This window comes from Lynx canadensis, chromosome B1 (assembly GCF_007474595.2).
Source record: "Lynx canadensis isolate LIC74 chromosome B1, mLynCan4.pri.v2, whole genome shotgun sequence".
Classification (NCBI taxonomy): Eukaryota; Metazoa; Chordata; class Mammalia; order Carnivora; family Felidae; genus Lynx; species Lynx canadensis.
Window position 1 is genome coordinate 162,677,278 of NC_044306.2, and position 18,610 is coordinate 162,695,887.

General features: G+C 45.0%; 1 protein-coding gene across 3 annotated transcripts in view; it reads right to left on the reverse strand.

The window, feature by feature from the left end:
- PDGFRA (platelet derived growth factor receptor alpha) overlaps positions 1-18,610 on the reverse strand; it is a 51,450-nt gene that overhangs the window by 18,130 nt on the left and 14,710 nt on the right. For all 3 annotated transcript variants that reach the window (XM_030313856.2, XM_030313858.1, XM_030313857.1), the window contains exons 4-15: positions 17,002-17,262; positions 15,830-15,960; positions 13,830-14,001; positions 13,548-13,737; positions 9,145-9,260; positions 7,682-7,808; positions 5,576-5,769; positions 4,714-4,808; positions 4,376-4,508; positions 1,851-1,955; positions 1,356-1,466; positions 362-515 (exon numbers count right to left, since the gene is read on the reverse strand). In XM_030313856.2, the coding sequence (XP_030169716.1) occupies positions 362-515; positions 1,356-1,466; positions 1,851-1,955; positions 4,376-4,508; positions 4,714-4,808; positions 5,576-5,769; positions 7,682-7,808; positions 9,145-9,260; positions 13,548-13,737; positions 13,830-14,001; positions 15,830-15,960; positions 17,002-17,262 (1,789 nt within the window). The remainder of the gene's footprint in view (positions 1-361; positions 516-1,355; positions 1,467-1,850; positions 1,956-4,375; positions 4,509-4,713; positions 4,809-5,575; positions 5,770-7,681; positions 7,809-9,144; positions 9,261-13,547; positions 13,738-13,829; positions 14,002-15,829; positions 15,961-17,001; positions 17,263-18,610) is intronic.

The following is an 18,610-nucleotide window of genomic DNA, read 5'->3' on the forward strand; positions in this document are numbered from 1 at the left end:
GATCTTTATAGCCACCTGTAAGTTCCTGCAGTTACGATCACTACCACTGGCTTGATTTATAGCTGCAATTACGGGTCTTAAGTGGAACACACAAAAACAGCAAACTGGCCCCCAGAATGAGTCCAACTTTTGCTTCCATTCAAACCTCTCAGTTAGGCCTCCTCAGGTGATATCTGGTCCAAAACACCAGCACCGTGTCATGGGATGTACCGGCACGTGTCACCATCATGGAATGATGGGCAGGGGAGCTGGACTCTTGCCACCTGCCGGCCCTGGATCTGCAGACGTGGATTCTATCCCGACGTGGGTTCTCCCCACTTGTAACACAACGATTCACAGCAACGTGTCCCTCTGCACCCACCTCCGTGTGCTTTCATCAGCAGGGTTCAGCCCAAAAATGTCCAACTCTTTCTTTGGCTTCTCTGGGTGTCGGCTCAGGAAGCTGTCCCTATTCTTATGCAAATAGTTGACCAAATCCCCATAGAAGCAGTACTCCGTGATGATGTAAATAGGGCCTGTGGGAACCAAGGCCAGTTTAGAAATGGGTATGAAAATGAAGAAGAGAAAAGTCACGAAATGCTGTGCGCGCTGGCGAGAGATATGGCTCAAAAACAATGACCTTCCATTCAGTGGAATCCAGGCAACTCCATTCACGGACTTATATTTGTGGGCATGTTTGCAGGGAGAGAAGGAGGGTTTAAAAAAGTCTGGACAGGGGCACCTGGGTGGCTCAGTCGGTTAAGCGTCCGACTTCGGCTCAGGTCACGATGTCACTGTCCGTGAGTTCGAGCCCCGCGTCGGGCTCTGTGCTGACAGCTCAGAACCTGGAGCCTGTTTCGGATTCTGTGTCTCCCTCTCTCTGACCCTCCCCCGTTCATGCTCTGTCTCTCCCTGTCTCAAAAATAAATAAAACGTTAAAAAAAAATTAAAAAATAAAATAAAATAAAAAAGTCTGGACAGGGAAGCCTGGGTGGCTCAGTCAGGTAAGCATCTGACTCTTGACTTTGCTCAGGTCATGATCTCACAGTCATGAGATCATTTGGGAGGCTCTCTCTCTCTGCCTCAAAATAAGTAAACTTTAAAAAACAAAAACAAAAAAGGAGGTGCCTGGGTGGCTCAGTCAGTTGAGCGTCTGACTTCAGCTCAGGTCTTGATCTCACAGTTTGTGAGTTCAAGCCCCACGTCAGGCTCTCTGCTGTCAGTGCAAAGCCTGCTTCGGATCCTCTGTTCCCCTTTTTCTCTGCACCTCTCTCTCTCTCTCAAAAATAAATAAACATTAAAAAAAAAAAAATCCTGGGCAGTCTTCCCAACTATAGATCTATACAAGATCCCTACCCCCAGGTCAGGAAACCTACCCGACTTGGTGCAGGCCCCCAGCAAGTTCACAATGTTTAAATGGGGCCCCAGGTGAGTCATTATCTTCAGTTCCGACATGAGAGCTTGTTTTTCACTGGATCTGGCTGTGGCTGTTGAAGAAATAAATCACGTATCAGTTCAACTGATTTACTTCCCAGAAAAAGCCAGCAACATGGCTTTAATCCTGTGATTGGATGTCATTTTACTTAGCGAAGAGTCTAAAAGAGAAACACATAGTGACTTGGTCTAGACTGATAACTAATCCCAAGTCTTCAGGGAAAAAAGAAGTCACCAAAAATAACAACTCTTGATTTTCCAACATACAGGCAACAAGAATAATTTAAATAACCCGACTGAGAAAAGAGTCTACCCATGAAACCTAGAGTCGAAAGAACCAAGATCTAGTCCTAAGTTTGGCATTTACTGGCTGTGGGGTTTGGAGCGATTCACTTACTATCTCCATTTTCGAAGAAATCCCAGGATGGGGCACTTACGTTTTAGCATCTTTACTGCTACTTTCATGACAGGCTGGGACCGGCTCAATCCATAGGCAGTTCCTTCGACCACTTTCCCGAACGCACCAGATCCCAGGATACGACCTGTGGGCGATCAGAACCACTAACTCAGGCAGACGGTGGCGTCCCCTCAGTTCTATTCCCCATGGCCAGCGCTCGCAGGGGCACAGCGGGGGCATTCTTCCAGCATGGAGTAAGCATAATGGTTCCTCCAAGTCACCATGTCAAGACCAGCACCGAACCCACGGGGAAGGACATTAGCATGATTGCTTTTGTCAAATAACATTTGCAAGGAAAAGGAAAACGCAGGGAGGAATAAGGAGGGTGCAGCTCTCCTTGGGGTGAGCATCCTGTCGGCTAGCTCCAGCGCTGGGCCAGACTGCAGGCTCCCATGTGCTCGTTTTCTGTGGCTCTCACCCAAAACCCCCTGCCTCGCTACCCTTCTGTTCTCCACAGGCATCTTTTGCATCAATAAGTCCTTATCCACTGGAAAGACTGCAGCATTCAAGATATCGCTGATTCCGAGGAATGACGAAGTAAACTTCAGGCTGGTGTCCTAGCTGCCTGCTTGTCAGAAAGCCCAGGCACAACAAAGGCTAAACACGCCCTGGGAGCAAAAGGAAATGGAAGCTGCTGTCCCCACTCTTAAAGAGCTCACAGTCTAAATTTGTTTTAAGGTTTTATTTTATTGTTTGAGAGAGAGAGAGAGAAAGAGAGAGAGACAGACAGCACGAGCGGGGAGGGGCAAAGAGAGAAGGAGACACAGAATCGGAAGCAGGCTCCAGGCTCTGAGCTGTCAGCACAGAGCCCGACGCGGGGCTTGAATCCACAAACGCAAGATCATGACCTGAGCCAAAGTCAGACACCTAACCGACTGAGCCACTCAGGTGCCCCCAAAGAGCTCGCAGTCTAAAAAGGAATGCTTCCCAGAGTGGCCAGCCCCACCACGCAGAGCCAAACCAGGAAAAGACTCAGCTCATAAGGGACTAATAGCCAGAAGTAACTCTTTTTTTTTTTTTTTTAATGTTTATTGATTTTGTGTGAGAGAGAGAGAGAGAGAGAGAGAGAGAGAACATGTGCCAGCAGGGGAGGGGCAGAGAGAGGGGGAAAGAGAGAGAGAATCCCAGGCAGGCTCTGTACTGTTAGCACAGAGCCCGAGGTGGGGCTTGAACTCACAAACCATGAGATCATGACCTGAGCCGAAGTCAAGAGTTGGACGCTTAACCTACTGAGCCACCTAGGCGCCCCGGCCAGCAGCAACTCTGACTGAATGTTTTCATGTCGGAAGCTGCACCCGGAAAGGTACTGCTTCCCTAGCAACCTGGAAATACACAGGAGCAGAGAGAGACATAGAAATGCCTCTTAGCATATTAGGGATGTCGCCCTTTTCCACCACATTTTATTACTTTAAGTTCCTCGCTCCATTTTGTAAAATTAGGGGGTGGTGGTGGGGTGGGACTGGCAGCAGAGAGAGATAATAAAGAAAGCTAAATTCCCAGCTGTAATATTTAAACTTGGAAGTAGCTAGGATACCATATTTGATTTCAGCTTAAGTAAGTCTCTAAGAAGACCTAACCTTGCCATACTCTGGAATGAGACAAGTGGATAATTAAACACTGCCTCTGGCATCCTCCGAAGTACATACCGTTAGCATATTCCTGATGACACAACTTCTAGCTCTTTCATTTGTCTTTGTCTTGTTTTCATTCATTCTGAATATGATTTAAAATTAAAAAAAAAAAACCCTTGGACTAAAGCTTCATGTAGTTGGTCTCAGCCCAAGATTGCAATAGTTGAGAAGTTGGCTTGATTATTTTTACACGTTCCGCTTTGAAAAGTACCTATTTTATTTATTTTGAGAGAGAGAGAGAGAGAGAGAGCGAGCAGGGGAGGTGCAGAGAGAGGAAGATAGAGAATCCCAAGCAGGCTCCAGGCGGTCACCACAGAGCTCGACGCAGGGCTCAAACCCACGAACCTCAAGATGATAATCTGAGTCGAAATCAAAGAGTCAGACACTCAACCGCCTGAGCCACCCGAGCACCCCCAAAAAAGTACCTATTAAATATGTATATTCTAAAGAAGTATCTAATACATCCTCAGAATGTACTGGATTAAAATACCCTTTGTGGTTGTCCTCATTCGTTTCTCATCTCTTTTCGGTCACCGAAATTCGCCTCATTTTCAATTTGTGTCATTCCCAAAGCAAAGCCATTTTGCTTGTTATCTTTGGCAGGACCTCCTCATATTCTCTTCTCCTCTTGTAAAATTTTCTTTAACCATAATTTGCTACAGGACAAGATTTAAAAAAAAAAAAAAAACCCAAAAACTACTGCGGTGATGCAATTAACTCATTTTCAAGACAAAAATACTTCTGACGGCCAACTTCCATTGCCTAGCTCTTGCTAAGCAAGCCCAGATCCCTTATTCCTGCACAAGGCTATAAAAAGTAAAGTTATGTAGAAATCAAAAGGGAGTCTTGGGAGATCAGCCGGGTAGGCGCTTACCAAGCACTAGTCCATCTCTTGGAAACTCCCATCTAGAGTCATAAGGCAGCTGCATCGGGTCCACGTAAATATATTCATGTCCATCGGGGCTGATCGATTCAATGACCCTCCAACGAATTTCATACCTCGGTTTCTGTAAATGACCGGGACAACTAGCTGGTGAATTACCAAAGTCCAAAGGCACCAAAGCTTAACTACAGCAAGGCGACCACACACAGTAGGACCGAGCGACACTTTCGTTCAACACGTAACGACTGAGCTCCTTCTCTGTGCCAAGCACTGAACTAGACTGCGCTGCTCCTTGTTCGTATCTTTCGTTCTCTGAAGAAAATATCTACCTGTTTCCAAATGACAACCAGGACAATGAGGGAGATGATCACAATCACCAGCAGGACCAGGACTGCAGCCGCCACTGTGAGTTCAGAACGCAGCGCTGGAGGAGAAAGAGGCATGGTGAAGAATTCGCACAAATGTGCCAGAGCGCAGGAAGGTGAGGGGGGTGTGCCTGGGCCGGAACTCTCACACCGCTGGTGGAAAAGCAGGAGGCTGCTTGGCTTATTTTAGGGACGGGCGATAGCATCTCTCCATCACCTACGCTCATGAAACCAGTCCAGTCTCTTCCCTTAGCAGAGAAAGGGACAAAATTCAATCAACTCTGTGCAACTGCACAAGACTGCGCAAAATGCCATACTTCCTCCAAGGGTGCCGCAGCATTAACATTCTAGACAGAATGTGAACTGGGAATATAAAGACTGACAAATGACACTGAACGCTGTGTAAGTTCAGTTTTTTTTGAAAGGCTGCAGTGTGTTTCTATCACTTCTGGCTTTATTATTATTATTATTATTATTATTATTATTATTATTTTTAAGAATTCAACCTGTCTCAAGGGTTGTAAGGAGCAACAAGGCAGAAGATCCTCCTTCCCCCTCACCACCCCTCCCCTCCCCCCCTCAGACTAAAGAGACTGAGCAGCTATCCTGTTAGACAAGCAAAATGCCTAGGGTGCTTCTGCGAGATGCAGTTTGGGGTCAAAATCTGAAAGAAAAGGGTTCCCATATGGATGCCCAGAGAAGGCCCTTTGAGAGCATTCGGAGCTGAATTTCTGCCTTGGGGCCTTCATTCCTTTAGAACCCCATCTGGGACTCGAAGTTCTGGCTGAGGGAGGAAGGGCTTGGCGGATGTCTAAGAGCAACTCACTGGGAGCCACCAGCTTCAGCTCTCGGTTCTCGGCTCCAAGAAGATTCTTGGCCAGGCATCGAACGGCGATGGTCTCCTCCACTCTGGTGAACGTCACTCGGCCCTCCACAGTACTCCTGTCCCGGCGGTGGACCTCCGTGATGATGTTCGAGATGTTGTTCGCCAAAACCGTCCATGAAGTTTCGTTATTACATCTGGAGAAAAAGAGGACATCAGTGTAGAGCCAATTATCGGGATAATGGAGGTGACTGAAGCAGTGAGACTCCTCTAAGGTGGCAAGCAGTTCTGACCTTGCCTACATTTGGGGGTGCCACAGGTTGACTTTCTCATTTTATGCACATAATAACGCTAAAACTTGTTTGCACACGCCCAAGAGAGAATAACCTATAGGTGGATAAATGAAAGGTAACTGTTGAAACGTACACATAGATCAACCTACAAGTTAACTAACTTGGATTTAAATTAAAAAAAAAAAAAAAAAAAAGAATAGGGGCGCCCGGGTGGCTCAGTCGGTTAAGCATCCGATTTCGGCTCAGGTCATAGTCTCACAGTTCGTGAGTTCGAGCCCTGCATTGGGCTCCTGTGCTGACAGCATGGAGCCTGGAGCCTGTTCCAGATCCTCTGTCTCCCTCTCTCTCTGCCCCTCCCTGGCGCACTCACTCCCTCTCTCTCCTTTCTCTCTCTCTCAAAAATAAAATAAAAGCATTTAAAAAAAAATAATTAAAAAAAAAAGTTGACTGTTAGGAAGTACACGAGGTAGAAATAAGTTCAGTCAAATATAACTACCAATCCCAAGTCTTGACCCCATGAGCAAACGGAACAGTTCCACCTCAAGAATGTTTAGGGGCACCTGGGTGGCTCAGTCGGGTGAGCGTCCAACTCTTGATTTAGGCTCAGGTTATGATCTCATGGTTTGTGGGATGGAGTCCTGAGTTGGGCCCTGAGCTGACGGTGTAGAGCTTGCTTTGGATTCTCTCCCTCTCTCTCTGCCCCTCTCCTCCACTCACTCTCGCAAATAAATAAATTAATTTGAAAAAAATAATGTTTAACTATCCCCATTTTCCACCCCTTGAAAAAGCCTGGCTCCGTCCTTTTCTCTCCACTTGCACTGTCGACAGCCCGTAAGATGTCGCAAGGTTTGGAGTGATCCCTGGCTGAGTTACAAGACCTAGATTCCAGCTTTCGTCAAAATCTAAGTCCAGGCTCTCAGCCCCAAGAAGGGGAAGGTCCAGGAGTCTCAGCCTCCAGCAGAAACAGTCGAGGCAAGGCTTCTGAACACAACCAGTCACCACGGGTCAAAGTGGGACCATGTCGCTCAAGTGCCCATCATGGAAGGTTCACAAATGGGGGGTACAGGAGGAACCGGTGGGGTAACTCCTGCCAAACAGCAGGCAGGCAAATGACGTGAGCAGTCACATGGGCAATATTTTCGTTTACGTTCCCATGCCAGTCTAGCTACCAAATAAAGTTCACCATATAAGAAGTGAAAGGTGAAGTGGGCCAGGATAGTAAAAATCCTCTTATCACTGTAGTCCTTTAAATTCATCTTCTTTTCTTTTCTTTCTTTAAATTTTTGTAAGCATTTTTAAATTTATTTTTGAAAGAGAAAGAGCGTGAGCAGGGGAGGGGCAGAGAGAGAGGGAGACACAGGATCCGAAGCAGGCTCCAGGCCCTGAGCTGTCAGCACAGAGCCCGACGCGGGGCTCGAACCCAGGAACCGTGAGATCGTGACCTGAGCTGAAGCTGGATGCTTAACCGACTGACCCACCCAGGCGCCCCCATCTTCTTTTCTGATTAGGGACCTTTTGAGAATCTGGTGAGAGCCACGGACCTTCTCCTTACGTCTCTTCACGACCACACAAATGCACACGCATACATAACGTGCACATGTGCAGACCGAGCCCGGGTTTCGAACCCTACCTTGTAGTTTATGAGACTTAGGCCAAGTAAGAATCACAAATACAAAAAACAACAACAACAACAACAACAAAAAAAACAAAAAACAAGAAAATGACCAACAAGAGAAAGAAAATGCATTTGAAGTTCTTCCTATCAAGGAGGAAACATTCTGACCACACATGGAAAAGAAACATTTCATTTCCATACTTCTTAATATCCTTGCAAATCATCCACTCGATATCGGGAAGAGGTGTCCCTTCTGCTGTGCATCTCACAGTCTGTCCCCCGGTGGAGCCATGGTGATCGTCGACCAAGTCCAGAATAGACGAGGGAACTGCAAGAAGGGAAAAGAAATCAGAACGGGATGGCCTGTGTCCCAGAACTCCCGTGAAACACAAGTTCAGAACTTGTCCACGTGGCACTTGAACCTACAGAGCAAATAACCGCCCAAGAAGGGGCTGAAAGCAATTATGTGCATAATAATAATGCTCCAGTTCGGGCAGACCCACTTGGTTAAGAGCATTTTCACAGTTTCAGTGTTTGGGGATTTGTACCCTGTGGTGTTTGAAATCTGGAGTGAGGAAAGCAAAAAGCCCCTGTGGTTATTTGGCTTAAAAGGCAAAGAGGGCTCTTAAAATTGTATTACAGCTTGGGGTTCGACTAATGGATTCAGCTAGAGTATAATCTAAAGCAGCATCTACCAAAGTGCCTCTGTGGAATGTGACTACGTTTTAAAGATTAAAAAAAAATTTTTTTTTTAATGTTTATTTATTTCTGAGACAGAGAGACACAGAGCATGAGTGGGGGAGGGGCAGAGAGAGAGGGAGACACAGAATCCGAAGCAGGTTCCAGGCTCTGAGCTGTCAGCACAGAGCCCGACTCGGGGCTCGAACTTACAAACCGTGAGATCATGACCTGAGCCGAAGTCGGTCGCTCAACTGACTAAACCACCCAGGCGCCCCTAAAAGACTTTCTTTAATCCATGATCAAATAATTAGATTTTTTTTAAGATTGTATTTTTAAGTAATCTCTACACCCAATGTGGGGCTCAAGTCCATGACCCCAAGATCAAGAGCTGCATGCTCTATTAACGGAACCAGCCAGGCGCGCCCCTGTGGTCAAACAAACTAGAAATATGCTAACACCTCATCACAGATTTACTGCGAGGGTCAACTGAGCCCACCTAAGACAGTCCCTGGCACACGGTAGGCACCTAAGTAAACAGGTGCTGAGCCTGAACGTAAACAGACTCAGGCATTCCCTCCTGCTAAGGGCTATTGTCCAATATCTTCAAGGGAAGCTAAGCAAAAAGGCTAAAAGTCTCCGGAACAATCTAAACATCATCTGGACAAAAAAAAAAAAAAAAAAAAAAAAGCATCATTTTCCTCTTCCCAGAACTGGAGGTGCCAGACTGAGAAGCAGGTGGTGTTGTAACCTAGGAATTCCCCAGTCAGGGTGCTTCAGAGCAGAGCCGGGAACTTCCCAGAACTGCGTGAATTCATTAAGCCCAACAAAGCTTTCCCTGACACGTGACATCTACACCCCCTGCTTCTCCCATGAAGTGTTGCTTTTCTCTCCACGACCTGGGCGAATAGTGCCAAACCCTCCCTGGGGGACACCCGTGCACTTATTCCCTGAGCTGACATTACCTTTGTACTGCCCTTACACACCTTGCGTTAAGAGTTCGAAAGTATAGCTCTTCACGTCGTCTTCATTTTGGACGACAATAGTGTAATGGCCACTGTCTTCTTCCTTCGCACGGATCAGCTTTAATTTGCTTCGATACCTGACAAGAAAAGTACTCTGTCTCAGCAGGTCGTAGCCAAATAGGTTCCACCCATTCAAGCAGTTACCACGTTCAATTTAAATTTTGTTTTTGTAAAAAAAAAAGGAAAAACAACTTATTTTCTTGACCACCTCATCACTTTTCTGGGATTTTCGGTGCACTTTCTACATGTTGAAGGTCTGACTTATAGACACTTAATTTTTTTTTTTTTTTTTTAAGTAGGCTTCAATGCGCAACATGGAGTCCAACGCAGGCTTGAACTCATGGCCCTGAGACCAAGACCTGAGGTGAGATCAAGAGTCAGGCACTTAACCAACTGAGCCAACCGGGCACCCCAACACTTAATTCTTTTATTTTTCTTTTATTTATTTTTCTTTAACGTTTATTTACTTTTTTTTTTTTTTTTTTTTTTTTTTTTGGGACAGAGAGAGACAGAGCATGAACGGGGGAGGGGCAGAGAGAGAGGGAGACACAGAATCGGAAACAGGCTCCAGGCTCTGAGCCATCAGCCCAGAGCCCGACGCGGGGCTCGAACTCCCGGACCGCGAGATCGTGACCTGGCCGAAGTCGGACGCTTAACCGACTGCGCCACCCAGGCGCCCCCGTTTATTTACTTTTTGAGGGAGAGAAAGACAGTGCGAGCAGGCAAGGGGCAGAGAGAGAGGTGTCAGCACAGAGCCTGGAGCCAGGCTTGAACCTACGAACTGTGAGATCATGACCTGAGGTGAAGTCGGACGCTTAACCAACTGAGCCACCCAGGTGCCACCGACACTTAATTCTTAAACAGAAGACCAGACATCTTGAGATGAGGGATAGCTTATGTGGCTAGAACACTGATCAGCTCTGGTAAGGCCTGACTTCTGAATGAAAGTAGACATAACCCACCAACTTCCCTTTAAAAAAAAAAAAAAAAAACTTCATGTTTACCTTTTAAAAAACACTTGCTTCTCCTACATATCCATCATTTAGGTGGTTCAGCCAAACAATGGGCCACCATTGGAAGAAACAATGAGGACATGGTCTATAAACTCATATGGAGAGGTCACCAGGGTATAACATTCCTGCTCGTTGGTATTTGCTTAAAGAAACTCTGGAAGGTTTCAGAAGAACCTAGTGAAACTAATAGAGGTATTTCTCTGCGTGGGGAGGCAGGGGGACCTGGGAAAATGGTGACAGGACAGAGTGAGGCTTACTACAATGCACTATCTTGATGTCCGAATGTTTTGAATGCACAAGATTCCATCACCTATTAAAAATAAATACATTAAGGGGCGCCTGGGTGGCTCAGTCGGTTAAGCGTCCAACTTCAGCTCAGGTCACAATCTCGCGGTCCATGAGTTCGAGCCCTGCGTCGGGCTCTGGGCTGACGGCTCAGAGCCTAGAGCCTGCTTTTGATTCTGTGTCTCCCTCTCTCTCTGCCCCTCCCCCATTCATGCTCTGTCTCTCTCTGTCTCAAAAATAAATAAACGTTAAAAAAAAAACTTAAAAAAAATAAATACATTAAGAAACTCCATTTCTTCATACTTTACTAAAGGGAAGTTTCCCCTAAAGACTTCTTACATGTGTTATAAATGACATTTGGCTCTATGTATGTACATCAATAAAGTACTGGCCCATTTGATTTCTTTTCCTTCTTTATAAAACATCACAGCAGGAAAAGGCAACGGGATGGAAGGGGGAGAGTGCTGGTCAGGAAGCGAGGAGACCTTGGGCATTACTGCAATTCTCCATGCATCAGCTCCCTTATGTGTAGCATGGGATAACTGTATGCATAGCGCACTGTCATTTTCAGAATTAGTTAAATGAAATTATATGTGTGAAAGCATCTTGAGGGCTCAGAAGTACCCTGTAAATGTTGAGTCGTCTAGCCCCAGGTGCTGGGCACCAGCACGGGGGGCAAGAGCACACACTGGGCTGGCTTTTCCTCTGCTGCACCATACTGGACAGGATTCAGGCCTGGACTTCCTGAGTGAGTCCCCACAGGCGCTCCTGGCTACGCGTCACCGAACAGTCCTCTCACTCAATGCCTACACCTGCTCAGCCAAGAAAACTGGTGGATCCACTGGTTCTAAACTTCAGGAAGCCAGACACCCCGACCTCAAACTCCCTCCTCACAGTCCCTGGCCCACAATGGGAACAGTGGTATGTCCTAGAGGGACTCTTGAATCACTGTGACAGGCAGCTTTCCCGAACCTCTCGTTGGTGAGCTTTGCTCGGTCATTACTATTGATTATGGCTCGCGTATAGCACTCCTACAAGCGTCTAAGTGTTAGCTGTGCCAGAATTACCCTGTTCCTCTCTGGCCTCACACCTAATGGAAAGTTTAGCACTGCCCACCTCTTTGCACACCCTCATTTCATGTCATCAGAAAGCCTTCCAGATTCGGTATTCACCACTTTTTCCATCGCTGTTCCACAGAGGCAGTAAAATTCCATTTTCTCAGATACCACTTCTCAACGGCACATGGGATTTAGTTCAGAAAGAAGAAAGCAGGGGCGCCTGGGTGGCGCAGTCGGTTAAGCGTCCGACTTCAGCCAGGTCACCATCTCGCGGTCTGTGAGTTCGAGCCCCACGTCGGGCTCTGGGCTGATGGCTCGGAGCCTGGAGCCTGTTTCCGATTCTGTGTCTCCCTCTCTCTCTGCCCCTCCCCCGTTCATGCTCTGTCTCTCTCTGTCCCAAAAATAAATAAACGTTGAAAAAAAAATTAAAAAAAAAAAAAAAAGAAAGAAGAAAGCAAATCCCAAGATTAAGTGAACGGACGAGAAGGGTTCTTCCCCTCTTCCCTGAAGGCTGGAAATCGAGGACTGCCCTGTGTCTCCCTAGGACGACTTCTGAGGACGGCACAGCGTGGGAGTAGCTGGTCCCTCAAGATGTACTTTCTGCTCTGGGATTCTAATCAGAGCTTAAAACTAATCTGCGAGGGGCCTCAAAATGTCATCAGGTCTAATTCCTTGCCTTGAAGCACATAAGGTTTTATTAATGGGAATGCAAGCTGGTGCAGCCACTCTGGAAAACAGTATGGAGGTTCCTCAAAAAAATAAAAATAGAACTGCCCTACGACCCAGCAATTGCACTACTAGGCATTTATCCATGGGATTCCGGTGTGCTGTTTCGAAGGGACACATGCACCCCATGTTTATAGCAGCACTATCGACAATAGCCAAAGTATGGAAAGAGCCCAAATGTCCACTGACGGATGAATGGATAAAGAAGATGTGGTATATATATATACAATGGAGTATTACTCGGCAATCAAAATGAAATCTTGCCATTTGCAATTACATGATGGAACTGGAAGGTATTATTATAAGTGAAATTAGTCAGAGAAAGACAAAAACCATATGACTTCACTCATATGAGGACTTTAAGAGACAAAACAGATGAACATAAGGGAAGGGAAACAAAAATCATATAAAAACAGGGAGGGGGACAAAGCAGAAGAGACTCATAAATATGGAGAACAAACTGAGGGTTACTGGAGGGGTTGTGGGAGGGGGGATGGGCCAAATGGGTTAAGGGCCACTAAGGAATCTACTCCTGAAATCATTGTTGCACTATCTGCTAACCAATTTGGATGTAAACTTAAAAAAATAAAAAGTAAAACAAATTAATAAAAAATAATAAAAAATAATACTAATAATAAAATAATAAAAATTAAAAAATAAGGTATTATTAACCCTACATTACAGAGGAGGAAACTGAGGCTGAGGTGACTTAACTCCACCCCTAGTTAAGAGATGAGAGCGATATACTATTTTATCAGAGGGCAGGGATCCAAACTATGGTCGTTGTACATTTTCTCCAAACCAAATCTGGCCAGACTCTACCCTTATTTCCTGTGGAGGCCTCGCTAGGGCAGATGTGTTTCAAATTAAACCAGTGATGTTTTGTTTCATATAGGTTTATGTGATAATGGCCTCGTCACTGGAATCACCAACATGTCTAGTTGCCACACAGATGGGGGATGTCACGGAATGTATTCAATCCAAGTGGGTCCAATTTTATGTTCCTCCCTCCATCCCTTCCCGGAGGCAGGAAATGGTCTTTCATTGGGAACAGAGCTTTTCAGTTCTTTCTTCTTATTTTATTGTTAAGTATTTACCAGCATAGTATTACTACATGGCAACGTGACCACCAAAGGTACCTGATTTCAAGGGCCTCCCGTGCTGGTTTGTTACATCTCCTAGACTGATTCTCGGTTTGTGCTGCGAAACACGCGCGAACCTCGCTCTGTCTACAGACACACCATAAAAAGGACAGGCATGCGTGGGAAGGGTGTTTCTTTACCTTATTTCCTGAATCTTTTCTATGTCGGTGGTGATCTCCGTGAGATTTTCAATCAGAGTCAGGTTGTCCTTCAGCCAGGATATCCTGGGAGGGGGGTAGGCCTGCACGTCCACCACGAAATGTTTGACTTCATGCAGGTCAACAGCCTCCAACGGGCTGAAGTTGGGTTTGATTTCAATGAACCCTTTCTCTGTACAGGGAAGAGTTTCCATTAAGTAACGATTACCACATGATCGATCCTGAGCAGCCCGGACGACTGACATTTTAGAAAGCAGAATGTACCATGGACGGAAATGGTGACTTTCTTCATCTCTTTGACCTCCTTGGTGGCCTGGCGGGCAGCACATTCATAATCTCCACTATCCTTCACCGTGGCCTCGGGGACCGTCAGAGTGTAAACCAGTTTGATGGACGGGACCTTGATCTCCTCCAGCATCGTGATGCCTTTGCCTTTCTATAATACAGCAGAAGGGGAGGAAAACCAACTTTAAAAAGCTAGCTCCTGAGGCCTCATGGAAAGTCTGGACTCTGGGTGGTGATGGGGCACCGGTATAGACTCCCAGATGGTAATGTACTACCCTGTAGGGATGCTGATAAGGGGGGAAGCTGTGCATGCGTGGGGCAGGGGCTATATGGGAAATCTCTGTACCGTCCACCGAATTTTACTGTCAACCTAAAACTGCTCTAAACAATAAAGTCTGACAAAAAAGATTTTTTTTTAAGCTAACTCCTTAGAAAATCATGTTTTAAGAGGACATTCAATGGCACAGTAAGGTGTTTGTGGTATACCACTGAAGGAAAAAGGATCTAACAAAGTACTATTTAAAGCATAATACCCATTAATGGTCACATGTATTTTGTATACAAAGTACTGAAAGGATTTGTCTCCCTAAAATATTAACGGTGATGTTCTGGGAAGTGGCTTTTCCTCTGTTTCTCTGAATTTTCTAATATTATAATAATAAACCTGCATGATTTATGATCTGATGAAAACTTTGTGTTACAAAGCAATACTGTGCTTATGTATTTTTTTGGTCCAAACAGCAGGTACTGTGGTTTGGGGGTGGGAGTGGGGGGAAATGTCTATCTCCAATAAATAAAAAGAAATGCTTATGCTTTAAGGATTAAGGGCAATCAAGTGTGAAGGGTAAAATAAAAACGCCTCATGTTTCAGAGAAGAGGTACACATATTGGACTATGAATGTCTCTTCAATGCACGAGGTCTATGTGAAGGTAGTAGGTGAAAATGTGATATGTGATAATGGTCATATGTGAAAATGCCCAACTTCCAGTCAGATGCCCCAGAGAGAAAGGAAGGAAGGGGCAGTAAGAGCACAGCGGAGAAAGTGGATAAAAGGAGAGAAGCTCTCAATTGCCAAAAAGAGCAGGGAGCAGAAATTTGCAAATCAGGACTGAAGGGGAAAAAATACATATTATATACATATATACACACATATACATAACCATATATACCCATATAATCATATACAAATACATACATGGTTTTTGCTCTCCATGAGGCTGCTGCATTAAGCCCTGCTGATCATCACTCCATCGGACAGTCACAGCCATTTACACACGGTTCTCTTGTACACTTATCACAATGCGTCAGAATGAATGAGACCCTGTGTGTAAATCCCCAGGGACCTACAGCTAGCATGTGGTTCCCCTTTCCCCAATTCTGTCCGCACTCCTCCCTCCTCTGGTGCATGGGCCAGCTTCTAGCAGAGTGTTTGGGATTTAGCAAACATTCCTCAATCGTTGCCTAATGATTCAAGTTAAGCCTGCTCACTGAAGGCAGGCCATGCAAAGAAAGACCAGGCCAAAAGGAGCGAGAACAGCGTCCTGGGTGGCAAAGAAGCAGAACTGAAAGGGGGCAGGCCATCGACATTATCAAATGCCTCAAAACCCAAAAGGATGGGAGCCAAGAAAATGGGAATTAATGACTCTCTCAGCAGTTCATAAATTGTAAAAGCCACCCCCTTTTGCTTTTCTAATTTTTTGGTTGCTAAGTTGTAGCCATAGAGCTTTCCTATTTCTTTCTAACTTATGAATAAGAAGGCTGAGGGTGCAACCTTTATGCATTCTGAAGGGTCTGGTCCAGCTTTTGTCTCAGCCTCTTCCATTGCCCGAAAAGCCAGAAAGTCATCTAGACAAATGGGCTCACTACAGAGGCGGCAAGCTGAGGTCTGGACAAGCTCATGTCCTGCCCTGGCAGTGACGGGTCTTTTGAGTCCTGCTGTGCCCCACCCCGTTCCACCAGGAGCCCAGAAGCTACCTACCACTTCTCCAGGGTAAGTCCACTGAAGGTCAACCACCTCGTTGTTAAAGACGGCGCAGGTGACCACAATCGTCTCCCCTGACTTATAGACAGTTTTGAGAGCTTCCATTTCCAGATCAAGTTCTGATGTTGCTATTTAAAAAAAGAATAAACACAAGGACCTCAATAGCCACAGTATAGTTAGAATCTTCTAAGGTTGGGGTTTGTTTTCTTTTTTAAAAAGAAATGAAAAATAATTTTCAAACCACTGTGATCAAGAAGATATTTTTGAAGTCTCAGGAGCCTTGATTTTATGTTGGCATACATAATTTGGCATATAGTTATAAAATAACACACCTACACACGTACACACAAATACCTACATACAAAACAGTAACGATAGTAAAAGTAAATTCCAATTTAACAGAACATCACCTTCCTTAGCATTGGGGTCAATGATGGCTTTCCTCTTCTGCAATCACCTTTATGGATGTATTTATTCATTTACTCAACCAATCTTTACTGACCAGCACTGCTAGGGGCACTCCTACCCTACCCTTTCTCTCCTCTCTCCCACCCTCCTACCCGGCTATTCTCAGCCCTTTTCTAGAACCTACCACAGTGCGGGCATAAAATAAGCCCTTACCGAGAGTCCAATGGCCCTCTGCTGCTGCCTTCTTGCACGTGAGTGTTCAATAAATCTGCTGCCCCAAACGTGTATTATACCCTCCATTCACATTAACCACCCACATCAAAGGGGTGACTGTAATCACAAGCTTTTCTCAAAATCAAAATCACTTTTCTTAAGTTACTAAAGTTAATCTAGGCATCCACCCCCCACAGGTATGTGTTTGTTTTTAGGTCCTCTGTGGTCAGGAATGTGGGCAAAACAGTAAGAGGCTTATGCAAGAAAAGAATTCCTTACAGTATTTTGAAGTCAACTGATGAAATATGAAATTTACGGTAGCAAAGAAGCACTTGTTTTTAGTAATGCCACACTTAGTATGATTATAGCCACAGAGGGCAGCCTAACGTTGTACGGTAAATGTGGGGTCCTAAATATCTGCGTCCTAAATCCCCAAATATTCAGGGTCTCCATCACCAGGGACTGTGATTTATTTTTTTAATCATATATACATCTAATTATTTTGCCTTTAACTCTTCTTTAAAGGAGGAGAGAGAAGGTACAAGTACCTTTTAAAGCATAAACATTAAATGGGATGGTCTGGAACTTCTTCCCGCTGACTGTGGCTTCGCAGATATAGGGCCCGACGCTGAAGGTCCCATTAAAGCCCTGTCTGCTGTCATAGGAGGCGTGTACCACCCCGTCACTGCTGCGTAAGGTAACCGGAGTCTTGGGATCAGTTGTGCGACAAGGTATGATGGCAGAGTCATCGTCCTCCACGATAACTAAATAATCTGTCATTCCTAGAGGTACGAAGGCTACGTCTGGGTCTGTGGTTTTGAAAAGAAAGAAAAACATGTTAGGCATTAACTTCACCTTTACACACACATACAGAAAAATCATCCCGCTGGCCTGAGTCACATTAGGTATGAATTCTACCTTCACATATATCCAGACTTGTCCCCACGCTGACATTAATCATCATCACAGCTAGAAGGTGATTTTAAAGCATGAATAACAGGGGGCGCCTGGGTGGCTCAGTTGGGTAAGTGTCTGACTTCGGCTCGGGTCATGATCTCACGGTTCATGGGTTCAAGCCCTGTGTCAGGCTCTGCGCTGGAGCCTTCTTCAGATCCTGTGTGTGTGTCTCTCTCTGCCCCTCCCCTGTCTGCTCCTGCTCTCTCTCTCTCAAAAACAAACATTTAAAAATTTTTTTAAAAATAATAAAATAAAACAAAAAATAAAGTATGAACAACGCCAAATTGCCTATACTCCAATAAAAAAGACTGGTGATAAATATAAATACGTTGCAATCAAAATTTAAACACTACTAAAAACATGATCAATAATCAAGTCTATTCAAAACAAGAGAAAATATTCATGATTTCAAAAATTCTTATTGCCTATAGGTAGTATTATTGAAAAGCAATACAGAAAGTTGTCTATTAAAAACGAATCTATCAATGGGGCACCTAGGTGGCTTAGTCCATTAAGGTTTGGCTCAGGTCATGATCTCGTGGTCCATGAGTTCGAGCCCTGTGTCAGGCTCTGTGCTGACAGCTCAGAGCTTGGAGCCTGTTTCGGATTCTGTGTCACCCTCTCTCTCTACCCCTCCCCTGTGTGTGCACCCTTTTCCTCTCTCAAAAATAAGTAAATAAACATTAAAAATAAATAAGTAATAATCTGTCAAGTAACAAATAAAATTTATAATTCCATAACCTGAGAATTTTATTTTCAAAAGAAAACCAGCTACGGAGGCTACCACGGTACAAAGTACTAAGAGACTCAAACATCAGTTTCAGAAGGGCCCCTTACTCCCCACGACTACAAATAAACTAACTGACACCAGTGCAGGGCCTACTTGGGTGATGTTTGTGCTGGGGGTGGGGGAGGAACAAGAATTTTTAGACAAGCTTAGGTGATCAAAACTCCAGGACTCATATATAACTTTAACAAGCCCACATTCTGACCATTCTCTTCAAAGCAAGGGGCATTTATGTGTGCACAAAGCTGGGGTGATAATTCTGAATACCTACCTTTCTTAAAACAAAACCTTTTATTGTTAGGAAGGAAGGTTCAGATAGATAAGAGCGTCATGAAAGAAGTGAACAGGGTCTAGATCCGTGAAGCGCCCACAGTTACAGAGAAGAAGAGTAGCTGACTTAAAAAAAAACAAAA